We start from the raw sequence: 23,941 nt of genomic DNA, 5'->3' as shown, positions 1-23,941 counted from the left end.
AAGGACGGGAAAACCCCAGACCCACCGGCAAACAGAGAAAATCCAGTCTTAGCCTGGGAGGGGCCAGACTGTTCAATAGTAGAACTACTTGGGGGAAAAAAGCTGGTTTTTATTTTTTTTGCCCACCACCACCCCCCCTCTTCGGAGGACAACTTTATTTTAAATTGAGTGTAAGTGTAAAGATATTCAATCCCAGTGTGGCCACTCTGAGCTCAGCCACCCTGGTACCGTGATTAAATATATAAAAAAAAAAGGCAAGCGGGTCCAGGGCCAAAGGGCCCCATCAACCGGGAGCCCACCTGCCTCAACCCACCTCCTCAGCGCTAATGTCATGTGGTGTCTAACATGCAAGTAGAAATTGAGGGGCAGTGTCTCAGCGCACCTCCCCACTGCCCCTCAAGGCCCTAGTGCTGTGTGAAATGTGGTGTCGGGCCCAGGGGAGCAATAAGGGCGTGCCAGGAGTGGACCCCGGGGTGCTCAGGGGCGCCACAGGCAGCCTGGCACAGGGAACCCCCCCCCCCCAAGGCGCAGACCGGAAGAGTCCCGCCCCACCATGCCTGATGGGACCACAACTAGCAGCCAAGGACGGGAAAACCCCAGACCCACCGGCAAACAGAGAAAATCCAGTCTTAGCCTGGGAGGGGCCAGACTGTTCAATAGTAGAACTACTTGGGGGAAAAAAGCTGGTTTTTATTTTTTTTGCCCACCACCACCCCCCCTCTTCGGAGGACAACTTTATTTTAAATTTAGTGTAAGTGTAAATATATTCAATCCCAGTGTGGCCACTCTGAGCTCAGCCACCCTGGTACCGTGATTAAATATATTAAAAAAAAGGCAAGCGGGTCCAGGGCCAAAGGGCCCCATCAACCGGGAGCCCACCGCCCCCCCCCGGCGGAGGGCCCCCACACGCCAAAGGGGCCCCAGCCCCCCAAGCCCACCCCCTGGCAGGATGGATTGCCGCCCTCCGCAGCGTCCCGGCACACTGCCCCTCCCCCCCGACACTGCCCAACACGAAGTGCACCTCCCCACCTGGGAGAGGACTCAATTTTATAAAAATCTATGACTACAATTAAAAAAACTAAAAAAAAAAAAACTAGGGTGGGTGAGATCAGAGTGGCCACACTGAGACTGAATATCTTTACACTGTAACTTTAATTAAAAAAAATAAAATTATGCTAAAGATCTGGGCTTGGTAGGGGTTAAGGTTCTCATACACAGAAGCATACTCACGGTTGAGGAGCTGGAAGCCCAGGCCAGGAAGCAGGGATCCAGAAATGGGGCTACAAAACAGAAACCAGGACACTCACAGAGAAACCCGAAAACATGACACCTGTTACACAGTGTGCTGCAAAAAAATATCATTATTTACAAATGAGGTTTCCTGGGCAATAAGTGAAACTATCCATTTTTTGTATCGCACATTAATAAGTATCAAACTCTTACTGAAAACGTTGTACTTTTGTGCCTCACCTGTATCATATAAAATCCCGGCTGCACGATGATCCAGCCTGGAACGAGGGCTCCAACGTGTGCTGCAAGACCAAAAGGGTGGACCGTCCGGCATTAGCATATACAGGGAGGCAACCGTTAGCATACATTTCATCTGTACATTTAACTTCCTGTCGTTTTTGCAACCTGCACCTTCAGTCAATTTCATCCACCCATTTTAACCACTTAATATAAAATTTTATATGACATCTAACCCCCAGAGGGAAATCCAAGGTCCTGCGGCCTTCCTCTAGGGTCAGGATGACTTGGACCTTCCAGTGGATCTGGGCAGCAACTGTGGTCCTTCAGCTGTCCATCCCGTGTTCTCTTTGAGCCTCTTCTTCTGAGAGAGAGAAGGATCACCATTAATAGCTAGAAGTTTCTGCTCTTAATTGCACAGATGTCTTGATGTTACCATAATTGGCGCCAAAGACCATCATTTCCAAACAAGGTCTTGTGATTTACAGTTAATGTGCTGGAATAGAATACATGTGATGCAGGGATGAAGAACCACGAAATACCTGAAATACTCAGTACAGCACATCTGTAGGAGTAATGAATTAAAGCACACGATTAGGCTGTGTGTGCAGGTTTTCATTCTACCCAAGAAGAACCTACTCTTCATTGATCCGGACCAGGGCTCCATCCTCTTCTGCTTCTCCGCCTTGTGCGCTGGCTGAAAAACGTAGCAGACAACAGTAAATACTGACGCTAAGTGTCTCTAGGCCTGCTAGACTGAGCTAAGACTTTGACCTGTACTGTAGCTCTGCTCTCTATGTTTCAGTAAAATGTACAGTAATAGGCTCATTAATGGCTGAGAGGTCCACACAAGACAGCGAACAAGGAACTGGGGAAAATGTCAATGAACCAATAGATGGATTGCAAAATGTACAATGAACGTAAAATGTAACTTTTTAAGAAAAGTGCTCAGTGACAACAATTCTGGGAAGACTAATGTAAATCTAAAAGAAAATAACTGGATCAAGTCGCAGTGCATAAAAACTGACAGGCTATGCACTACAGAAAAACTGGCATTTAGAGGTCATACTTACACTCTGGGCTCCCTGCGTGCTCAGAAGCACAAGGTTCCTGGGTCTGGATGGTCCTCCTGTCGCAGAGCGTGCAGGCGATGGGTGCAGCAGATGGGCCCCGGGGCCGCTGAAGGCCCTCTCTGTCGTAGTGACGCTGAGCCCCGCTGTGATGTTCGGGGCGCTCCCGCTTCCACAGAGAGTGGGAGGGTACGATGGCCATCACCTGCATGGGGACACGGACATACATGGATCAGATGGCAGAACGTGACTCACTGCGACACCAGCAACAAACACCACTTATGATAACAGTCATTTGGTATCTGCCCCCAAAGACAACAGTGAGCAAACAGCCCTTAGCTTAGCTTAAGTTACAGTAAGACAGAAAAGGTCATTAATGATGAGAAACCCTTCCCTCTGCTCTGAGACATTTCAAGCCTCATGGTGGCTGAAGATTAATGTCATTTACTTGTATTAAAGACCAGGCAACATACTGTACCTCCTCACAGCAGCGGGAGCTGACAGCAGTCCTGTACTCCATCCGTGCCCAGAGCTGGTCCTTCTTCTTCAGGAAGGTGGGAAACTGACTTGTCCAGGTTTCACCCAAGGCCCAGGGGAAAATCTCAAACCTGGTTCCCATCTCTTCCTCCTCCATCATGTTAGCAAGATAGCTGGGGAGAGGAAGAATTCACTATTCCAAGATCCATTGGCTGGCTGACCTCCAACAGTTTCATCCAAGACTTATCCTCATGCTGATGGAGGAAATTGTTTTTCTTATTATTTTAACATTCATCTATATTGCCCACCATAGCATGCCGTCACTTACAGGGCGATGAAGAAGTTCATCCTCGTCTGCTCACTAGGAGTGAAGTGAGCTCTCCTGAAGTAGATGAACGTCATCGCCAGCAGGTACTGAGATGAAGAGCAAAGGGATGGAAAAAGTCGTCTCTGCTTTGCTTACAGTGATTAATGTAGCAAAACCAATGCATTAAAGTTACCTTGTCAGTCATCTTATAGCAGGAGTCCATGCAGAGGAAATCCTGGATCAGATCATCATCTGAGGGCATCATGAAATCATTTTTTCAATATTTGAATTCATCCAGTATACATAAAGCAGGCACATATACTGTACTTGTAATGAAATGCATTTTATTTTGATGTTATATTTTCATTACATAAAAGCAGATTTAAAAGATCATTTAAAGCTCTTCCTCACGCTGGAACTAATCTAACCCACCTAGCAGTGTGAAGAAAGCAGCCATTTCCTGCTGCTCCATGACGATGGATTCCTCCTGCTGCTCCGGGCCGCTGCAGTCTTGCCTGGATGGATCTTGTGCCTCCTGCTGAATGAGGTGCTGGCGCCTGAAGTGCGCGCACCTCGCCATCCCTGCGGAGCAGCGCGGAGGCAGTGGGGTAACTCCGCTAGGGGGCGCACTGACGAGGTGTTAGCCGACCTGCGTTCTAATGCCGGCTTGGGTTGTAAAGCAGGTGAGTCACGTGGTGCAGCTAACTGGCTAACATCCCCTATTACAAAATGTTTGTATTTAAATTGGAGACAAATATTTTGGGGGGTTTTTCCCGCGCTGACTAAGCGTAATACTATGGCGTAGCAATATACGTAGTAAACCTCGAATTTCGCGCTAATTAAGCTCAACCTTCAGATGAATATTATGACACGACATAAAGAACACATTGTTGAAAGCTTACTTTAGCTGCAAGGAGCTTGTTGTGAAAGAATGTTTAGTTTTCTTTTTTCTGATGGTCTTGAAGTAAAAAAATGACTTATGAAAACTTTGACGAAACGGAGTATTTGACTGAGTAATTTTTGAATTAAACACTCGATTTGGATGAAAAGATCTAATTTCTCTTTAATAAAACCTTTAAACACTTTACTCTTTACACTGATTTTTAAAAATTCTTAAAAAGAGCAAAATAACGAATACGGGCACCAGGCAGGCGGTAGGAACCAAACGCGCCCCACTTTGTAGAGCTGAACCCAGCGAAGCGCGGCGCTTTCAGAGATGATCACTGTACCTTTTCGTGATCGCAGGGAATCCCGCTCAACCTCACTGATCTGTATATATTCTTCTTGTAGATGGTATTTCGCTGAAGTGTCGTTTTTTCTCAGTTTCTCTCAATGTCTGCTCCGGTGAAGGTTTTCACAGTGCTCTTTTCTACAGTTCAGGTTCGAATCCCGCAACTGTATCCATGGCAACGGCCCGCGATGCGATATATATCTTGCGTGTATTATTCAAAAATAAATCATAATAATATTCATGATCCTGATAGGCTGTTACCCATATTAGTAATGAGTATTGCTTTTCTGTGTCTTAAATGTAGTTTTAAAAATTAAAATCACCTTTTGATGGATTAATTACATCTGATACTAAAGCAAGTCATTGTGGTTACCCTATACACACGTCATTTTTGCAGAGTTTAGATGTTTGATTGACAGATTTATATTTATACAGTTTCATGTTATGACTGACGTTTTGAACACAAAATATAAAGTTAGTAGGAAAGTTAATGCCCTCTAAGTGAATGCATTCTTAGCTTTTAAAAATAATAAAACTGACTATAACAATTGCTATTTCTTGCATAACTTATAAATTAAATTTCTGAATAGACTTTAAACAGCATGTACAGGAGGTAAAAAGATTTTTTGCTAATGTCTTGCCTGATGGCGCTGTTATAAGACTCTGTTGTGGTAGTGGGTGAGGATGCTGTGCTCGTGATCAGAAGGTCACCGATTCAAATTCTGTGGTCGGCAGAGAGTTTGTCACATAGCGGGAAGAAAGGAAGCGAAGGCAAAGATGGGGAAAATCAAAAGGGGCTTTATTTAGACAAAACGGCAGGTAAGGCGAAAGGAAAAGGAGCACAGGGGGCCAAAAATGATCAGACTGTAACACAGAGCAGACCAGTGGCCTGTACTACGAAGCGGGGTTACTGGCTTATCGGGGTAACTTGTCAGATTTAAGGTACCACAGTTTAAATGGACTTCATATTCGCTCACTTACATTTTGCCCAGACTACCTTAAATCCAACAAGTTACCCCGATAAGCCAGTAACCCCGCTTCATAGTACAGGCCACTGGGAGCACAGGCAGGCAGCAACAACATAACATAACATCACACACATAAGAATACAATGAGCAGACTGGAGAGCTCAGGATGAGGAGGCACTTAAATACATCACAGATGAGGGAGTAAACGAGAGGCACCTGGGATCATCCACACAGGGGCTGAAACGAGAGGCAAGGACTGCGGGTGTCACAGAACCCTCCCCCACGCATGTACTCCGGGCATGTGAGGTCGGCCGGAGAGGGGATCTGTACTAGGCAGACGGATGAGGGAAAGTCACACCAGGGGAAAAATGACAGACCAGATGCTAGAATACAAGACCAGAGGGGGACAGGGACCGGGACCCGGGACAAAAAGATATTTTATTGTCATAGTAAATGCAATGAGATTTAGTTTGGAACGCGCCAGCAGATGCATAGTAAATCTTACAATTAAACAGAATCCGGGGCATAAAGTAGAATCCGAGAATAAAATATGTACACATACTAGGTATACACACAATATATATTTAAAATTTGGTTACTTAAGAATATAAGTGGAGAAAGACGGAAAGCCCCAATTAATATTAAAAGTGGGCACTGTAAAAGGCCTACTAGGATGTTGGGTTATAGCTCTAGGTGTGTGGAGTTTAGGTCAAGGGAAGTGATGCTATGATTAAACAATTCCTTGGTAAGAGCCCACCATGAATATTGTGTGCAGGTTTGGTCACCATACCTTAAGAAGGACATTGCTGCCTTGGAAAGGGTGCAACGTAGGGCTACGAGAATGATTCCTGGTCTTAGAGGAGAATGATTCCTGGTCTTAGAGGAATGTCTTATTTGGAGAGGTTAGCTGAGCTGAATCTGTTTAGCCTCGAGCAAAGGAGACTAAGGGGGGACATGATCCAGGTCTATAAGATTCTAACAGGTTTGGATGCTGTTCAGCCAAATGGCTATTTCAGTATTAGTTTAAATACTAGAACTCATGGAAATTAGTGGGAGAACATTTTAAAAAATTTTTGCAGAAGCACTTCTTTACACGGCGTGTACTTAGAGTATGGAATAGTCTTTCTGCTAGTGTAGTGCAAGCTAAAACCCTGGGTTCCTTTAAATCAGAGCTAGATAAGGTTATAACAACTCTGAGCTATTAGTTAAGTTCTCTCCAAACAAGCTTGATGGCCTCCTCTCATTTTTTAATTTCTTTAAATGTTCTTATGCTGTAAAATCCAATAAAGGCTTTTTCATTGACTATTGAGAAGGGCATTAATAATTTTGGACATGCCATTTTTTTCATTCAAATCTAAATAAAACATAGATTTTCCCCGCCAATTGTACCCCTTGTTCTTTGTCTTATCATCTTTTGGGACATGCCTGTTTAATTTCCATTACCATTCAATTACCATTAGGTAGGGGTCAAGTGACATCTAGCTTATCAACACACCTACTAAGCAAATTATTTTGGCTAAAATATTGATTAGAAAAGAATTATTTTCATTACAATTAGTCAAAAATGAGTTCAAAGGAAGCAGAGTGTCCTTGCAATCATGAGCTGCAGGGCATGTGCTTGGGCTTCTTGCAAGAGTGGGACAGATGGAAAAGGAGCAAAGAGAGAGACGACCAAGAGTATTCTGCCCTCGTCTTGAAAAAAGCTTTTACAAAAGATTGAAGAGTTGAAGCAACTTGTTAAGTTTTAAGTTAAATGAACTTTTTTTTAAGGAGACCTGTTTCCTCAATTTTTTTAAGTAAATTGAACTTATCCAGGCTTATGGTGAGGGTGCACATTAAGATGGGGCAGAAATTTACCAGCCATTTTGTACCTGTATGCCCATATGGGGAAGGGTGCACATATAAGATATTTGACAGTGATTTAATATTGCTTGCATGTGATTGTGATTATTCCTGGGGAGATCTCCTTTACTCAGTTACTCATTGTGGTGTTGTCCTACTTTTGTAAGAATGGATGTGATAGAAAAGATTTCTCATATTTCTTGCTTACGGCATGTGTTGTAGCATACATTTTTGGACAATTAAACTGGTCAATATAAGTGAAAGTTTTGAGGTCTTGTCTGTATGTATAGTCTTACTGGCACTACAATTCTCGCTGAACCCTGTAATCTCCCATCTCATACAGCTAGAGGAATGGATCTGGGTGGGATTTGCTGTTGTGTGCTGGACCCTTGGAGCTGCATAGGTGAACCACTAAGGCTCCCATAGGGGGAGGTTTTGAGATGGGCAGGTGCCATGACTGAAATAAAGTACCATCCTTCCTTATTAATAAAGGTGTCCTTTTTTTCTACAGAATATTTTCATTTAAATGATAACCTTCTTGTAGTAAGTCTTATAGAATGTGGTATTTCATATGTCTTTCTGAAGGTAATAAAAATGCAAGCCACTTTACATAAAATCCGTTTAATGCAGTTTCTTTAAGTACAATATATCTCAACTTTCAAGAGTGGCTCAGTGGGGCCATCCAGCAATATATACAAAGGAAGATGAAGCCAGCTAACGTTCTTGAAGACCAGAGACACCGTGGATGAAACTGCTTCCGTCTTCAGAAGAGTCTGCGAGCATTAAACTGCTATCTTAAGACTATACTTTCAGGGATCATTTCTATAGTTTCTGACTGGAGAAATGCCTTATGAAAGTCTTTGGTCATGCTGGCCACGATGAGGAGGTATGTCCACAGCTGTGCACCTGCCTTGTGTACTTCAATCAACACCCCATCTCAGGGAATTCAGACTGTAACCTGCCTTTGGGTCGTGCCTTGCTTGCATGTCGTGACAGGTTGGACTCATTCAGTTGCATGATTCCAACTGTGTAAGTTGCTGATGAGAGCTTTTGGGAAATGTACCCAGGGAACTGCCAGAGTTGTTCACAACTTCACTGAGTGGAGACCTCTTGCATATTTAGCTAGTTAATTAACTAGTTCTTTCTGGTTAGTACTAACCTTGCACTGTATTCTCTTCATCGTGCCTCTTCTGTATCTACAGTATTAATCTATCAGGACAGATCCACACGACGATGTGGAAGCTGGCCCAAGTTCATGTGAGCATGGCTCACATGGGGAGCAGAAATGGTTCTCGCTCAAAGAATTTTCTTCCACTGTTGATTGTCCTGTATTATTTATTGTTACTGTCTACTAATGTTTAAATGTGTTTTTGCTGCCTAAATGCATGTATTCAAGAGAGCAGGAGGGCATCATCATCAGTGATGAGGAGGACACTGTTTTCCTGATTATGTTAGACCTGCCCTATAGCCAGGGAAGGATCGATGAGGTAGGACTCTGCTGGCATTCACAGGGCCTGTTAATGCAACCCTCCCTGTCACCATGTTGGTTGGGCTGCTCCAGGCTGTGTTATCTAGCCCCTGGTCACTGTTCCCTGTACCCAGGCTCTACTGGATTTGCAGAGATGAGCTACTGCCCTCACCAATGAGTGCATGAGCCTCTGGAAGATCCGGCCACTACCCACAGGAATATGAGGAAAATGAGTGAGTTCGGAATCCCGCCCCTCCATGAGGGGGCTTTTTATTGGTCGGTGATTAAAGGCAGGCCTGTCTCAATAGCTGTGGAAATGATCCTCTGTCATGGCCTGTTAGGTGTTGGGCATTTTGCTAGTGATGGAAAGTATGGCTTTGACACCCTTGGAGTGGGATAACCCCTACTGTCAATCAAATATATGATCAACAGCACACTATGTGGTTATGCACTTTCAAATTTCTTTGTAAGTATAGTTTTTTCATATTTTCCCCCAGGAAAATCACAAGTGTCTTATTTGCAGAATGGATTTGTCTGAATATAGTAGAGAAACGACCCTGCATAACCTCAGGAGAGCCAGCCTCTACCTCATTGCACATCTATCTAGACAGTGTTTTCAGCCAAATTTGGCTGCAGCATTGGAGGGATGTGAGTCTGACCTCAGTAAGCCAGACGAAATGGATGTGAATAATACAGGAGAAGAGTATATACATCAGAATCAGCTTTTATTCCCATTCAAAGCACTTGACATGATAAGAACGAAACACAGTTTCTCAGGTCTAAATAACAAATAGATAAAAATACAATACTAGAATAAAATATCTAAACTGGGTAAAAATAAAATGAACTAATATAAAACCTCTGAAGTAAAAAAATAATATACAATATAGCACAATTGTATGGCAGAACAGCAGCGACTTTAAGTGATCAGTGCAGTGAAATAATCTGTTTCCCTTACTGAGATGAAAGAGTCTCATTTCTTTTACTCTAGTATGTGAAAAGGACTTTGATGTTTTTGTATGAATTAAACATTTTATGTTGTTTATTAAATATTGTACATACACAGAAACTAAAACAAAGAAAACTGCTCTATATATTCTGCACATCGGCTTGCACTATTACAACACACAGCCATTTCTCCAATCTGTATCTTTCAGCCTGAAGTTATTCTCATTCAGATAAAGACTTTTTGTTTTGCCAATTGGATAATCTGGGAAATCTGGGAGAGTTTTTCATCTTCAGATGTATGATTCATGGGTTATATGCAGAGATGAAATGGTGATTTTGTTAAAGTGCAAGAAAGCAGAGGTAAATTGAATATGAAAGACATTTAAACCCTTTCAATCTGAGTTTAAACATAATGTGCTGAGACATAATACATAGACAGAAAAAATACAATGAAATATATATATAGCGAGTGTTGTACAGTAATGGGTTTTGGGTAACCACTGAATGTGGTATAATGGATTTTTGGTAAAGTGGTGAATGTGCAGCAATGATTTTTTGTTAGTTACAGATTTATTGCAGTTATGATTCCAGTGCAGAGAGAGGGAATGTTATCTCATTTAGAAAATCCAGTCTTAGCCTGGGAGGGGCCAGACTGTTCAATAGTAGAACTACTTGGGGGAAAAAAGCTGTTTATTATTTGTTTTTTGCCCGCCACCACCCCCCCTCTTCGGAGGACAACTTTATTTTAAATTGAGTGTAAGTGTAAAGATATTCAATCCCAGTGTGGCCACTCTGAGCTCAGCCACCCTGGTACCATGATTATATATAAAAAAAAAAATAAAAAAAAAGGCAAGCGGGTCCGGGGCCAAAAGGCCCCATCAACCGGGAGCCTCCACCCCCGCTGGCGTTGGACCCCCACCCGCGCAGGGCCAGAGACAGAGAGTTAGGGGGGGCCCCTCAGCCCCCATCGCTTCCCCGTCCCATGTTAGTGTAAAGTGTGTATGTATGTGTGTGACAGAGTTATGTGTTTATGTCTACGATGCATTCAAATTAGTGGGTGCAGTTCGGGTACGAGGGCCCCACCACTGGCAGATGGCAGAGCTCCTCATCCCCCTCCCCGCACCCCCAGGCTCTAATGTAGTATGGACTGTGTATAAGACTAAAGTGCAAAAAACGGGCGAGCAGTTGCGGCACGGGCACTCCCCCCCCCCCCCCGCTGGCAGACGGCAGAGCCACACCTGCCTCAACCCACCTCCTCAGCGCTAATGTCATGTGGTGTCTAACATGCAAGTAGAAATTGAGGGGCAGTGTCTCAGCGCACCTCCCCACTGCCCCTCAAGGCCTTAGTGCTGTGTGAAATGTGGTGTCGGGCCCAGGGGAGCAATAAGGGCGTGCCAGGAGTGGACCCCCCCCCGCACCGGAACCAGAACCACGACTGGTCCCGATTAGTCCCCATCCCCGACCCCGCACAGCCGTCAGGGGCGGCCAACCGGGGTGCTCAGGGGCGCCACAGGCAGCCTGGCACAGGAAACCCCCCCCCCCCAAGGCGCAGACCGGAAGAGTCCCGCCCCACCATGCCTGATGGGACCACAACTAGCAGCCAAGGACGGGAAAACCCCAGACCCACCGGCAAACAGAGAAAATCCAGTCTTAGCCTGGGAGGGGCCAGACTGTTCAATAGTAGAACTACTTGGGGGAAAAAAAGCTGGTTTTTATTTTTTTTGCCCACCACCACCCCCCCTCTTCGGAGGACAACTTTATTTTAAATTTAGTGTAAGTGTAAATATATTCAATCCCAGTGTGGCCACTCTGAGCTCAGCCACCCTGGTACCGTGATTAAATATATTAAAAAAAAGGCAAGCGGGTCCAGGGCCAAAGGGCCCCATCAACCGGGAGCCCACCGCCCCCCCCCGGCGGAGGGCCCCCACACGCCAAAGAGGCCCCAGCCCCCCAAGCCCACCCCCTGGCAGGATGGATTGCCGCCCTCCGCAGCGTCCCGGCACACTGCCCCTCCCCCCCGACACTGCCCAACACGAAGTGCACCTCCCCACCTGGGAGAGGACTCAATTTTATAAAAATCTATGACTACAATTAAAAAAGCTAAAAAAAAAAAACTAGGGTGGGTGAGATCAGAGTGGCCACACTGAGACTGAATATCTTTACACTGTAACTTTAATTTAAAAAAATAAAATTATGCTAAAGATCTGGGCTTGGTATGGGTTAAGGTTCTCATACACAGAAGCATACTCACGGTTGAGGAGCTGGAAGCCCAGGCCAGGAAGCAGGGATCCAGAAATGGGGCTGCAAAACAGAAACCAGGACACTCACAGAGAAACCCGAAAACATGACACCTGTTACACAGTGTGCTGCAAAAAAATATCATTATTTACAAATGAGGTTTCCTGGGCAATAAGTGAAACTATCCATTTTTTGTATCGCACATTAATAAGTATCAAACTCTTACTGAAAACGTTGTACTTTTGTGCCTCACCTGTATTATATAAAATCCCGGCTGCACGACGATCCAACCTGGAACGAGGGCTCCAACGTGTGCTGCAAGACCAAAAGGGTGGACCGTCCGGCATTAGCATACACAGGAAGGCAACCGTTAGCATACATTTCATCTGTACATTTAACTTCCTGTCGTTTTTGCAACCTGCACCTTCAGTCAATTTAACTTAATATAAAATTTTATATGACATCTAACCCCCAGAGGGAAATCCAAGGTCCTGCGGCCTTCCTCTAGGGTCAGGATGACTTGGACCTTCCAGTGGATCTGGGCAGCAACTGTGGTCCTTCAGCTGTCCATCCCGTGTTCTCTTTGAGCCTCTTCTTCTGAGAGAGAGAAGGATCACCATTAATAGCTAGAAGTTTCTGCTCTTAATTGCACAGATGTCTTGATGTTACCATAATTGGCGCCAAAGACCATCATTTCCAAACAAGGTCTTGTGATTTACAGTTAATGTGCTGGAATAGAATACATGTGATGCAGGGATAAAGAACCACGAAATACCTGAAATACTCAGTACAGCACATCTGTAGGAGTAATGAATTAAAGCACACGATTAGGCTGTGTGTGCAGGTTTTCATTCTACCCAAGAAGAACCTACTCTTCATTGATCCAGACCAGGGCTCCATCCTCTTCTGCTTCTCCGCCTTGTGCGCTGGCTGAAAAACGTAGCAGACAACAGTAAATACTGACGCTAAGTGTCTCTAGGCCTGCTAGACTGAGCTAAGACTTTGACCTGTACTGTAGCTCTGCTCTCTATGTTTCAGTAAAATGTACAGTAATAGGCTCATTAATGGCTGAGAGGTCCACACAAGACAGCGAACAAGGAACTGGGGAAAATCTCAATGAACCAATAGATGGATTGCAAAATGTACAATGAACGTAAAATGTAACTTTTTAAGAAAAGTGCTCAGTGACAACAATTCTGGGAAGACTAATGTAAATCTAAAAGAAAATAACTGGATCAAGTCGCAGTGCATAAAAACTGACAGGCTATGCACTACAGAAAAACTGGCATTTAGAGGTCATACTTACACTCTGGGCTCCCTGCGTGCTCAGAAGCACAAGGTTCCTGGGTCTGGATGGTCCTCCTGTCGCAGAGCGTGCAGGCGATGGGTGCAGCAGATGGGCCCCGGGGCCGCTGAAGGCCCTCTCTATCGTAGTGACGCTGAGCCCCGCTGTGATGTTCGGGGCGCTCCCGCTTCCACAGAGAGTGGGAGGGTACGATGGCCATCACCTGCATGGGGACACGGACATACATGGATCAGATGGCAGAACGTGACTCACTGCGACACCAGCAACAAACACCACTTATGATAACAGTCATTTGGTATCTGCCCCCAAAGACAACAGTGAGCAAACAGCCCTTAGCTTAGCTTAAGTTACAGTAAGACAGAAAAGGTCATTAATGATGAGAAACCCTTCCCTCTGCTCTGAGACATTTCAAGCCTCATGGTGGCTGAAGATTAATGTCATTTACTTGTATTAAAGATCAGGCAACATACTGTACCTCCTCACAGCAGCGGGAGCTGACAGCAGTCCTGTACTCCATCCGTGCCCAGAGCTGGTCCTTCTTCTTCAGGAAGGTGGGAAACTGACTTGTCCAGGTTTCACCCAAGGCCCAGGGGAATATCTCAAACCTGGTTCCCATCTCTTCCTCCTCCATCATGTTAGCAAGATAGCTGGGGAGAGGAAGAATTCACTATTCCAAGATCCATTGGCTGGCTGACCTCCAACAGTTTCATCCAAGACTTATCCTCATGCTGATGGAGGAAATTGTTTTTCTTATTATTTTAACATTCATCTATATTGCCCACCATAGCATGCCGTCACTTACAGGGCGATGAAGAAGTTCATCCTCGTCTGCTCACTAGGAGTGAAGTGAGCTCTCCTGAAGTAGATGAACGTCATCGCCAGCAGGTACTGAGATGAAGAGCAAAGGGATGGAAAAAGTCGTCTCTGCTTTGCTTACAGTGATTAATGTAGCAAAACCAATGCATTAAAGTTACCTTGTCAGTCATCTTATAGCAGGAGTCCATGCAGAGGAAATCCTGGATCAGATCATCATCTGAGGGCATCATGAAATTATTTTTTCAATATTTGAATTCATCCAGTATACATAAAGCAGGCACATATACTGTACTTGTAATGAAATGCATTTTATTTTGATGTTATATTTTCATTACATAAAAGCAGATTTAAAAGATCATTTAAAGCTCTTCCTCACGCTGGAACTAATCTAACCCACCTAGCAGTGTGAAGAAAGCAGCCATTTCCTGCTGCTCCATGACGATGGATTCCTCCTGCTGCTCCGGGCCGCTGCAGTCTTGCCTGGATGGATCTTGTGCCTCCTGCTGAATGAGGTGCTGGCGCCTGAAGTGCGCGCACCTCGCCATCCCTGCGGAGCAGCGCGGAGGCAGTGGGGTAACTCCGCTAGGGGGCGCACTGACAAGGTGTTAGCCGACCTGTGTTCTAATGCCGGCTTTGGTTGTAAAGCAGGTGAGTCACGTGGTGCAGCTAACTGGCTAACATCCCCTATTACAAAATGTTTGTATTTAAATTGGAGACAAATATTTTGGGGGGTTTTTCCCGCGCTGACTAAGCGTAATACTATGGCGTAGCAATATACGTAGTAAACCTCGAATTTCGCGCTAATTAAGCTCAACCTTCAGATGAATATTATGACACGACATAAAGAACACATTGTTGAAAGCTTACTTTAGCTGCAAGGAGCTTGTTGTGAAAGAATGTTTAGTTTTCTTTTTTCTGATGGTCTTGAAGTAAAAAAATGACTTATGAAAACTTTGACGAAACGGAGTATTTGACTGAGTAATTTTTGAATTAAACACTCGATTTGGATGAAAAGATCTAATTTCTCTTTAATAAAACCTTTAAACACTTTACTCTTTACACTGATTTTTAAAAATTCTTAAAAAGAGCAAAATAACGAATACGGGCACCAGGCAGGCGGTAGGAACCAAACGCGCCCCACTTTGTAGAGCTGAACCCAGCGAAGCGCGGCGCTTTCAGAGATGATCACTGTACCTTTTCGTGATCGCAGGGAATCCCGCTCAACCTCACTGATCTGTGTATATTCTTCTTGTAGATGGTATTTCGCTGAAGTGTCGTTTTTTCTCAGTTTCTCTCAATGTCTGCTCCGGTGAAGGTTTTCACAGTGCTCTTTTCTACAGTTCAGGTTCGAATCCCGCAACTGTATCCATGGCAACGGCCCGCGATGCGATATATATCTTGCGTGTATTATTCAAAAATAAATCATAATAATATTCATGATCCTGATAGGCTGTTACCCATATTAGTAATGAGTATTGCTTTTCTGTGTCTTAAATGTAGTTTTAAAAATTAAAATCACCTTTTGATGGATTCATTACATCTGATACTAAAGCAAGTTATTGTGGTTACCCTATATATTCACGTCATTTTTGCACTTCAAATATACAGAGTTTAGATTTTTGATTGACAGATTTATATTTATACAGTTTCATGTTATGACTGACGTTTTGAACACAAAATATAAAGTTAGTAGGAAAGTTAATTCCCTCTAAGTGAATGCATTCTTAGCTTTTAAAAATAATAAAACTGACTATAACAATTGCTATTTGTTGCATAACTTATAAATTAAATTTCTGAATAGACTTTAAACAGCATGTACAGGAGGTAAAAAGATTTTTTGCTAATGTGTTGCCTGATGGCGCTGTTATAAGACTCTGTTGTGGTAGTGGGTGAGGATGCTGTGCTCGTGATCAGAAGGTCACCGATTCTGTGGTCGGCAGAGAGATTGTCACATAGCGGGAAGAAAGGAAGCGAAGGCAAAGATGGGGAAAATCAAAAGGGGCTTTATTTAGACAAAACGGCAGGTAAGGCGAAAGGAAAAGGAGCACAGGGGGGCAAAAATGATCAGACTGTAACACAAAGCAGACCAGTGGCCTGTATTACGAAGCGGGGTTACTGGCTTATCGGGGTAACTTGTCAGATTTAAGGTACCACAGTTTAAATGGACTTCATATTCGCTCACTTACATTTTGCCCAGACTACCTTAAATCCAACAAGTTACCCCGATAAGCCAGTAACCCCGCTTCATAGTACAGGCCACTGGGAGCACAGGCAGGCAGCAACAACATAACATAACATCACACACATAAGAATACAATGAGCAGACTGGAGAGCTCAGGATGAGGAGGCACTTAAATACATCACAGATGAGGGAGTAAACGAGAGGCACCTGGGATCATCCACACAGGGGCTGAAACGAGAGGCAAGGACTGCGGGTGTCACAGAACCCTCCCCAACGCATGTAGTCCGGGCATGCGAGGTCGGCCGGAGAGGGGATCTGTACTAGGCAGACGGATGAGGGAAACTCACACCAGGGAAAAAACGACAGACCAGATGCTAGAATACAAGACCAGAGGGGGACAGGGACCGGGACCCGGGACAAAAAGATGTTTTATTGTCATAGTAAGTGCAATGAGATTTAGTTTGGAACGCGCCAGCAGATGCATAGTAAATCTTACAATTAAACAGAATCCGAGGCATAAAATAGAATCCGAGAATAAAATATGTACACATACTAGATATACACACAATATATATTTAAAATTTGGTTAGTTAAGAAGATAAGTGGAGAAAGACGGAAAGCCCCAATTAATATTAAAAGTGGGCACTGTAAAAGGCCTACTAGGATGTTGGGTTATAGCTCTAGGTGTGTGGAGTTTACGTCAAGGGAAGTGATGCTACGATTATATAATTCCTTGGTAAGACCCCACCTAGAATATTGTGTGCAGGTTTGGTCAACATACCTTAAGAAGGACATTGCTGCCTTGGAAAGGGTGCAACGTAGGGCTACGAGAATGATTCCTGGTCTTAGTGGAGAATGATTCCTGGTCTTAGAGGAATGTCTTATGAGGAGAGGTTAGCTGAGCTGAATCTGTTCAGCCTCAAGCAAAGGAGACTAAGGGGGGCCATGATCCAGGTATATAAGATTCTAACAGGTCTGGATGCTGTTCACCCAAATAGCTATTTCAATGGTAGTTTAAATACTAGGCATCATGGCCATAAGTGGAAATTAGCAGGAGAACATTTTAAAATGAATTTGAGGAAGCACTTCTTTACACAGCGTGTAGTTAGAGTATGGAATAGTCTTCCTGCTAGTGTAGTGGAAGCTAAAACCCTGGGTTCCTTTAAATCAGAGCTAGATAAGATTTTAACAACTCTGAGCTATTAGTTAAGTTCTCTCCAAACAAGCTTGATGGCCTCCTCTCATTTTTAAATTTCTTATGTCCTTATGCTGTAAAATCCAAAAAAGGCTTTTTCATTGACTATTGAGAAGGGCATTAATAATTTTGGACATGCCATTTTTTTCATTCAAATCTAAATAAAACATAGATTTTTCCCCCCAATTGTACACCTTGTACTTTGTCTTATCATCTTTTGGGACATGCCTGTTTAATTTCCATTGCCATTCAATTACCATTAGGTAGGGGTCAAGTGACATCTAGCTTATCAACACGCCTACTAAGCAAATTATTTTGGCTAAAATATTGATTAGAAAAGAATTATTTTCATTACAATGAGTCAAAAATGAGTTCAAAGGAAGCAGAGTGTCCTTGCAATCATGAGCTGCAGGGCATGTGCTTGGGCTCTTGCAAGAGTGGGACAGATGGAAAAGGAGCAAAGACAGAGACGACCAAGAGTATTCTGCCCTCGTCTTGAAAAAAGCTTTTACAAAAGATTGAAGAGTTGAAGCAACTTGTTAAGTTTTAAGTTAAATGAACTTTTTTTTAAGGAGACCTGTTTCCTCAATTTTCTTAAGTAAATTGAACTTATCCAGGCTTATGGTGAGGGTGCACATTAAGATGGGGCAGAAATTTACCACCCATTTTGTACCTGTATGCCCATATGGGGAAGGGTGCACATATAAGATATTTGACAGTGATTTAATATTGCTTGCATGTGATTGTGATTATTCCTGGGGAGATCTCCTTTACTCAGTTACTCATTGTGGTGTTGTCCTACTTTTGTAAGAATGGATGTGATAGAAAAGATTTCTCATATTTCTTGCTTACGGCATGTGTTGTAGCATACATTTTTGGACAATTAAACTGGTCAATATAAGTGAAAGTTTTGAGGTCTTGTCTGTATGTATAGTCTTACTGGCACTACAATTCTCGCTGAACCCTGTAATCTCCCATCTCATACAGCTAGAGGAATGGATCTGGGTGGGATTTGCTGTTGTGTACTGGACCCTTGGAGCTGCATAGGTGAACCACTAAGGCTCCCATAGGGGGAGGTTTTGAGATGGGCAGGTGCCATGACTGAAATAAAGTACCATCCTTCCTTATTAATATAGGTGTCCTTTTTTTCTACAGAATATTTTCATTTAAATGACAACCTTCCTGTAGTAAGTCTTATAGAATGTGGTATTTCATATGTCTTTCTGAAGGTAATAAAAATGCAAGCCACTTTACATAAAATCCGTTTAATGCAGTTTCTTTAAGTACAGTATATCTCAACTTTCAAGAGTGGCTCAGTGGGGCCATCCAGCAATATATACAAAGGAATATGAAGCCAGCTAACGTTCTTGAAGACCAGAGACACCGTGGATGAAACTGCTTCCGTCTTCAGAAGAGTCTGCGAGCATTAAACTGCTATCTTAAGACTATACTTTCAGGGATCATTTCTATAGTTTCTGACTGGAGAAATGCCTTATGAAAGTCTTTGGTCATGCTGGCCACGATGAGGAGGTATGTCCACAGCTGTGCACCTGCCTTGTGTACTTCAATCAACACCCCATCTCAGGGAATTCAGACTGTAACCTGCCTTTGGGTCGTGCCTTGCTTGCATGTCGTGACAGGTTGGACTCATTCAGTTGCATGATTCCAACTGTGTAAGTTGCTGATGAGAGCTTTTGGGAAATGTACCCAGGGAACTGCCAGAGTTGTTCACAACTTCACTGAGTGGAGACCTCTTGCATCTGAGCCCCTCCATTAAAGCCTATAATAATATATCTACTTTCTTTTTAATATGTTTACTTATCAACGCAGCTGATGTTCAAAAAGTTAATTGGGGATATATATTTAGCTAGTTAATTAACTAGTTCTTTCTGGTTAGTACTAACCTTGCACTGTATTCTCTTCATCGTGCCTCTTCTGTATCTACAGTATTAATCTATCAGGACAGATCCACACGACGATGTGGAAGCTGGCCCAAGTTCATGTGAGCATGGCTCACATGGGGAGCAGAAATGGTTCTCGCTCAAAGAATTTTCTTCCACTGTTGATTGTCCTGTATTATTTATTGTTACTGTCTACTAATGTTTAAATGTTTTTTTGCTGCCTAAATGCATGTATTCAAGAGAGCAGGAGGGCATCATCATCAGTGATGAGGAGGACACTGTTTTCCTGATTATGTTAGACCTGCCCTATAGCCAGGGAAGGATCGATGAGGTAGGACTCTGCTGGCATTCACAGGGCCTGTTAATGCAACCCTCCCTGTCACCATGTTGGTTGGGCTGCTCCAGGCTGTGTTATCTAGCCCCTGGTCACTGTTCCCTGTACCCAGGCTCTACTGGATTTGCAGAGATGAGCTACTGCCCTCACCAATGAGTGCATGAGCCTCTGGAAGATCCGGCCACTACCCACAGGAATATGAGGAAAATGAGTGAGTTCGGAATCCCGCCCCTCCATGAGGGGGCTTTTTTATTGGTCGGTGATTAAAGGCAGGCCTGTCTCAATAGCTGTGGAAATGATCCTCTGTCATGGCCTGTTAGGTGTTGGGCATTTTGCTAGTGATGGAAAGTATGGCTTTGACACCCTTGGAGTGGGATAACCCCTACTGTCAATCAAATATATGATCAACAGCACACTATGTGGTTATGCACTTTCAAATTTCTTTGTAAGTATAGTTTTTTCATATTTTCCCCCAGGAAAATCACAAGTGTCTTATTTGCAGAATGGATTTGTCTGAATATAGTAGAGAAACGACCCTGCATAACCTCAGGAGAGCCAGCCTCTACCTCATTGCACATCTATCTAGACAGTGTTTTCAGCCAAATTTGGCTGCAGCATTGGAGGGATGTGAGTCTGACCTCAGTAAGCCAGACGAAATGGATGTGAATAATACAGGAGAAGAATATATACATTGGTATCAGCTTTTATTCCCATTCAAAGCACTTGACATGATAAGAACGAAACACAGTTTCTCAGGTCTAAATAACAAATAGATAAAAATACAATACTAGAATAAAATATCTAAACTGGGTAAAAATAAAATGAACTAATATAAAACCTCTGAAGTAAAAAAATAATGTACAATATTGCACAATTGTATGGCAGAACAGCAGCGACTTTAAGTGATCAGTGCAGTGAAATAATCTGTATGAATTAAACATTTTATGTTGTTTATTAAATATTGTACATACACAGAAACTAAAACAAAGAAAACTGCTCTATATATTCTGCACATCGGCTTGCACTATTACAACACACAACCATTTCTCCAATCTGTATCTTTCAGCCTGAAGTTACTCTCATTCAGATAAAGACTTTTTGTTTTGCAAATTGGATAATCTGGGAAATCTGGGAGAGTTTTTCATCTTCAGATGTATGATTCATGGGTTATATGCAGAGATGAAATGGTGATTTTGTTAAAGTGCAAGAAAGCAGAGGTAAATTGAATATGAAAGACATTTAAACCCTTGGGTTGGGGCGGGGGGGCGCTGCGGCGGGGGGCGGGGGTGTCCCCCTGGGTGTTGGCGCCGTGCGTCCGGGCGTGCCTTGCCTGGCGCCCGCTGCCCTGCAGCACTGTCGACTATCGGCCCACGCCCCCCCTGCCGGCCCGCATCCACCTACACCACACATAGGTAATGGGGGGTGATCAGCTATTCACCCCCCATCTTACACATTAGACGCCACATATAGACATCACACCGCACCACACAGAGGGAAGGGGGGGCGATTAGCCACTCATCCCCCCCTCATTATCTTAACTGCATTTTAGACATACATCCACGTCACACCACTCCTCCACATAGGGCCTTGGAGGGCGGGGGGAGCTGGGCAGGTCCTGGGTCGGCTGCTTCTGCAGCCCGCAGCTGGACTGCACAGCTCCCTTCCCCTCTATTTTAACTCCACTTTAGACACTTAGGGCTTGGGGGGGCCGGTGGGTGTCTTTTCCCCATATGCTCCCCCATATCTCAACGACACCTTAGCTCACACACATGTACACCATCAATGATCAAGGTGGCTGGCGGGCGGTTGGGGGGCGGACGGGGTGAGGGGTCCTGGGTCCAGGCACGGATAGAGCCCGGAGCACCCGCACACCCCGTGGGGGCCCCGCCAGCCCCGGGGAGACCCGCCCCCCCCCAAGAACCCCCACCCGGGGGACCAGGGGGACGCCCCGAGAGCCCCCAAGCACACCCGCCCCTGGCTACCCCGACCCCCCCTCCCCCAAGCCCAGATCCCAACCCTCCCTCCCCAGCCCCCGTACCCTCCCTCCCCCAAGTCCCCTCACTACCGCCCCCACACCGCCCCATCATCCACGTGCTCCCCGTACCAGGACAAACATGCAGACACACCGATCCATGTATGCACTCATACACACACTCCCAGTCACACCTGCTCGTCTTTGATGTCCGGCATACACACACTCCCAGTCACACCTGCTCGTCTTTGATGTCCGGCAGCAGATGCCCTGGACTTGCCCAGTGGACGGACCAGAGGATGTTCCCCACCCCCCCAGATCGCAGGCGAGCGTACACACGCACACATACACGTACATATGCACACGCACACATACACACACTTTCATATCAACACACATACACTTAGAACGCACACACACATAGACATGCACGCACACATACACACAGGAGAGCCTAGGGCTCTCATCCCCTATTTTACCCCTGTTTCTCCTTGTATGGGTGTGTGTGTGAGAGTGTGTGTGAAAGTTGGTGTGTGGCTTCCACTCCCTCCTCTTAGATGCAGATACGGGTACGACAATATTTAGACAGTGTTCCTGGTGGTCTGCTTGTGCATATGTATGTGTGTATGTGTGTGTGTATATATATGTGTGTGTGTGTGTGGGTATATGTGTATGTATGTATGTGTATATATATATGTATGTGTCTATATATATGTATATGTATGTATATGTGTATGTATATATATATGTATATGTATTTTTTTATTTTTATTTTTTTCCGCTGGTATTAACGTATTTAATTCCAGGAGCAGATACTGACACAAGCATATTCCCATGTCATAATAGTACCACTGGTTTCTTTGTGTGTATACTGTTTGTGTGTGTCCCTGGAACTTATCTTTCAGATACTGTACAGCAGCTGGTGTGATGATACGGTGTAAAGCAGCAAGATGCAGAAGCTGTCCTCTTATTACTCTTTCTTTTTTGTTCTACTGTTTATGTATTATTTCTCTTTCCCTGTCTCTCTCTCTGACCTCCCTCCTTATTTTATTTTTATTTTTATTATGCATTTATTTATTTTTCTACTTCCTCTGTCTCTCACCCCTTTCTCTCCTTTCTCACTTTCTCTCTCTATCTCTTTCCCACTAACCCCCCCTGTCAGCTCCGGCTTTGTGGCGCAATGACATATAACCGATTAATAAAGAGTATACCTCAAGTAACAAGAGGAGCTTAAATCTGAAGCTCCACTTGTTAAAATAAAAGTGTTGGCACAATAAAGCACCCAGACTAACATCCTGCTTGCTAAACTGCTGGACACGACAGGGGAAAAAAAAAAAAAAAAATCCAGTCTTAGCCTGGGAGGGGCCAGACTGTTCAATAGTAGAACTACTTGGGGGAAAAAAGCTGTTTTTTATTTGTTTTTTGCCCGCCACCACCCCCCCTCTTCGGAGGACAACTTTATTTTAAATTTAGTGTAAGTGTAAAGATATTCAATCCCAGTGTGGCCACTCTGAACTCAGCCACCCTGGTACCGTGATTATATATGAAAAAAAAAAGAAAAGAAAAAGGCAAGCGGGTCCGGGGCCAAAAGGCCCCATCAACCGGGAGCCCCCCCCCCCCACCCCCACCGGCGTTGGACCCCCACCCTCGCAGGGCCAGAGACAGAGAGTTAGGGGGGGCCCCTCAGCCCTCATCGCCTCCCCGTCCCATGTTAGTGTAAAGTGTGTATGTATGTGTGTGACAGAGTTATGTGTTTATGTCTACGATGCATTCAAATTAGTGGGTGCAGTTTGGGTATGAGGGCTCCACCACTGGCAGATGGCAGAGCTCTTCATCCCCCTCCCCGCACCCCCAGGCTCTAATGTAGTATGGACTGTGTATAAGACTAAAGTGCAAAAAACGGGCGAGCAGTTGCGGCACGGGCACCCCCCCCCCCCCCCCCCGCTGGCAGACGGCAGAGCCACACCTGCCTCAACCCACCTCCCCACTGCCCCTCAAGGCCCTAGTGCTGTGTGAAATGTGGTGTCGGGCCCAGGGGAGCAATAAGGGCGTGCCAGGAGTGGACCCCCCCCCGCACCGGAACCAGAACCACGACTGGTCCCGATTAGTCCCCATCCCCGACCCCGCACAGCCGGCAGGGGCGGCCAACCGGGGTGCTCAGGGGCGCCACAGGCAGCCTGGCACAGGGAACCCCCCCCCCCCAAGGCGCAGACCGGAAG

The 23,941-nt window shown here is 44.6% G+C and overlaps 2 protein-coding genes and 2 pseudogenes across 9 annotated transcripts; 2 read left to right on the top strand and 2 right to left on the bottom strand.

Moving 5' to 3' along the window:
- Positions 1–284: 284 nt before the first annotated feature.
- LOC140581884 (speedy protein A-like) lies at positions 285–4,791 on the bottom strand. Of its 4 annotated transcripts, XM_072705632.1 has the most exons (11): positions 4,498–4,520; positions 4,224–4,238; positions 3,754–3,903; positions 3,515–3,573; positions 3,343–3,428; positions 3,016–3,187; positions 2,541–2,742; positions 2,107–2,164; positions 1,704–1,831; positions 1,471–1,532; positions 285–1,280 (listed from the first exon to the last, which is right to left on the bottom strand). In XM_072705632.1, exons 3-11 carry the CDS (start codon positions 3,899–3,901, stop codon positions 1,227–1,229), a joined length of 969 nt encoding a protein of 322 aa, XP_072561733.1. In that variant the 5' UTR covers positions 3,902–3,903; positions 4,224–4,238; positions 4,498–4,520; the 3' UTR covers positions 285–1,226. The 4 variants fall into 4 exon arrangements, with proteins under 4 accessions (XP_072561733.1, XP_072561734.1, XP_072561731.1 ...); XM_072705633.1 differs by lacking the exons at positions 4,224–4,238; positions 4,498–4,520 and adding an exon at positions 4,551–4,791 and having other exon boundaries at positions 1,704–1,828; XM_072705630.1 differs by lacking the exons at positions 4,224–4,238; positions 4,498–4,520 and adding an exon at positions 4,551–4,789.
- Positions 4,792–8,159: 3,368 nt separating this feature from the next.
- Positions 8,160–8,267, top strand: LOC140582022 (small nucleolar RNA U3; annotated as a pseudogene).
- Positions 8,268–11,799: 3,532 nt separating this feature from the next.
- On the bottom strand, positions 11,800–15,501 carry LOC140581885 (speedy protein A-like). Of its 5 annotated transcripts, XM_072705641.1 has the most exons (11): positions 15,280–15,301; positions 15,006–15,020; positions 14,536–14,685; positions 14,297–14,355; positions 14,125–14,210; positions 13,798–13,969; positions 13,323–13,524; positions 12,889–12,946; positions 12,486–12,613; positions 12,270–12,331; positions 11,800–12,079 (listed from the first exon to the last, which is right to left on the bottom strand). In XM_072705641.1, the coding sequence occupies exons 3-11, from the start codon at positions 14,681–14,683 to the stop codon at positions 12,026–12,028; spliced, it is 969 nt and encodes a 322-aa protein (XP_072561742.1). In that variant the 5' UTR covers positions 14,684–14,685; positions 15,006–15,020; positions 15,280–15,301; the 3' UTR covers positions 11,800–12,025. The 5 variants fall into 5 exon arrangements, with proteins under 5 accessions (XP_072561742.1, XP_072561741.1, XP_072561740.1 ...); XM_072705640.1 differs by lacking the exons at positions 15,006–15,020; positions 15,280–15,301 and adding an exon at positions 15,333–15,501; XM_072705639.1 differs by having other exon boundaries at positions 15,006–15,326.
- Positions 15,502–18,956: 3,455 nt separating this feature from the next.
- Positions 18,957–19,064, top strand: LOC140582021 (small nucleolar RNA U3; annotated as a pseudogene).
- The last annotated feature ends 4,877 nt before the right edge of the window (positions 19,065–23,941 follow it).

Source organism: Paramormyrops kingsleyae, chromosome 23 (assembly GCF_048594095.1).
Source record: "Paramormyrops kingsleyae isolate MSU_618 chromosome 23, PKINGS_0.4, whole genome shotgun sequence".
In the NCBI taxonomy this organism is placed as follows: Eukaryota; Metazoa; Chordata; class Actinopteri; order Osteoglossiformes; family Mormyridae; genus Paramormyrops; species Paramormyrops kingsleyae.
Note: the sequence above shows the minus strand (reverse complement) of the source record. Positions and strands in the feature narration are given on the sequence as shown.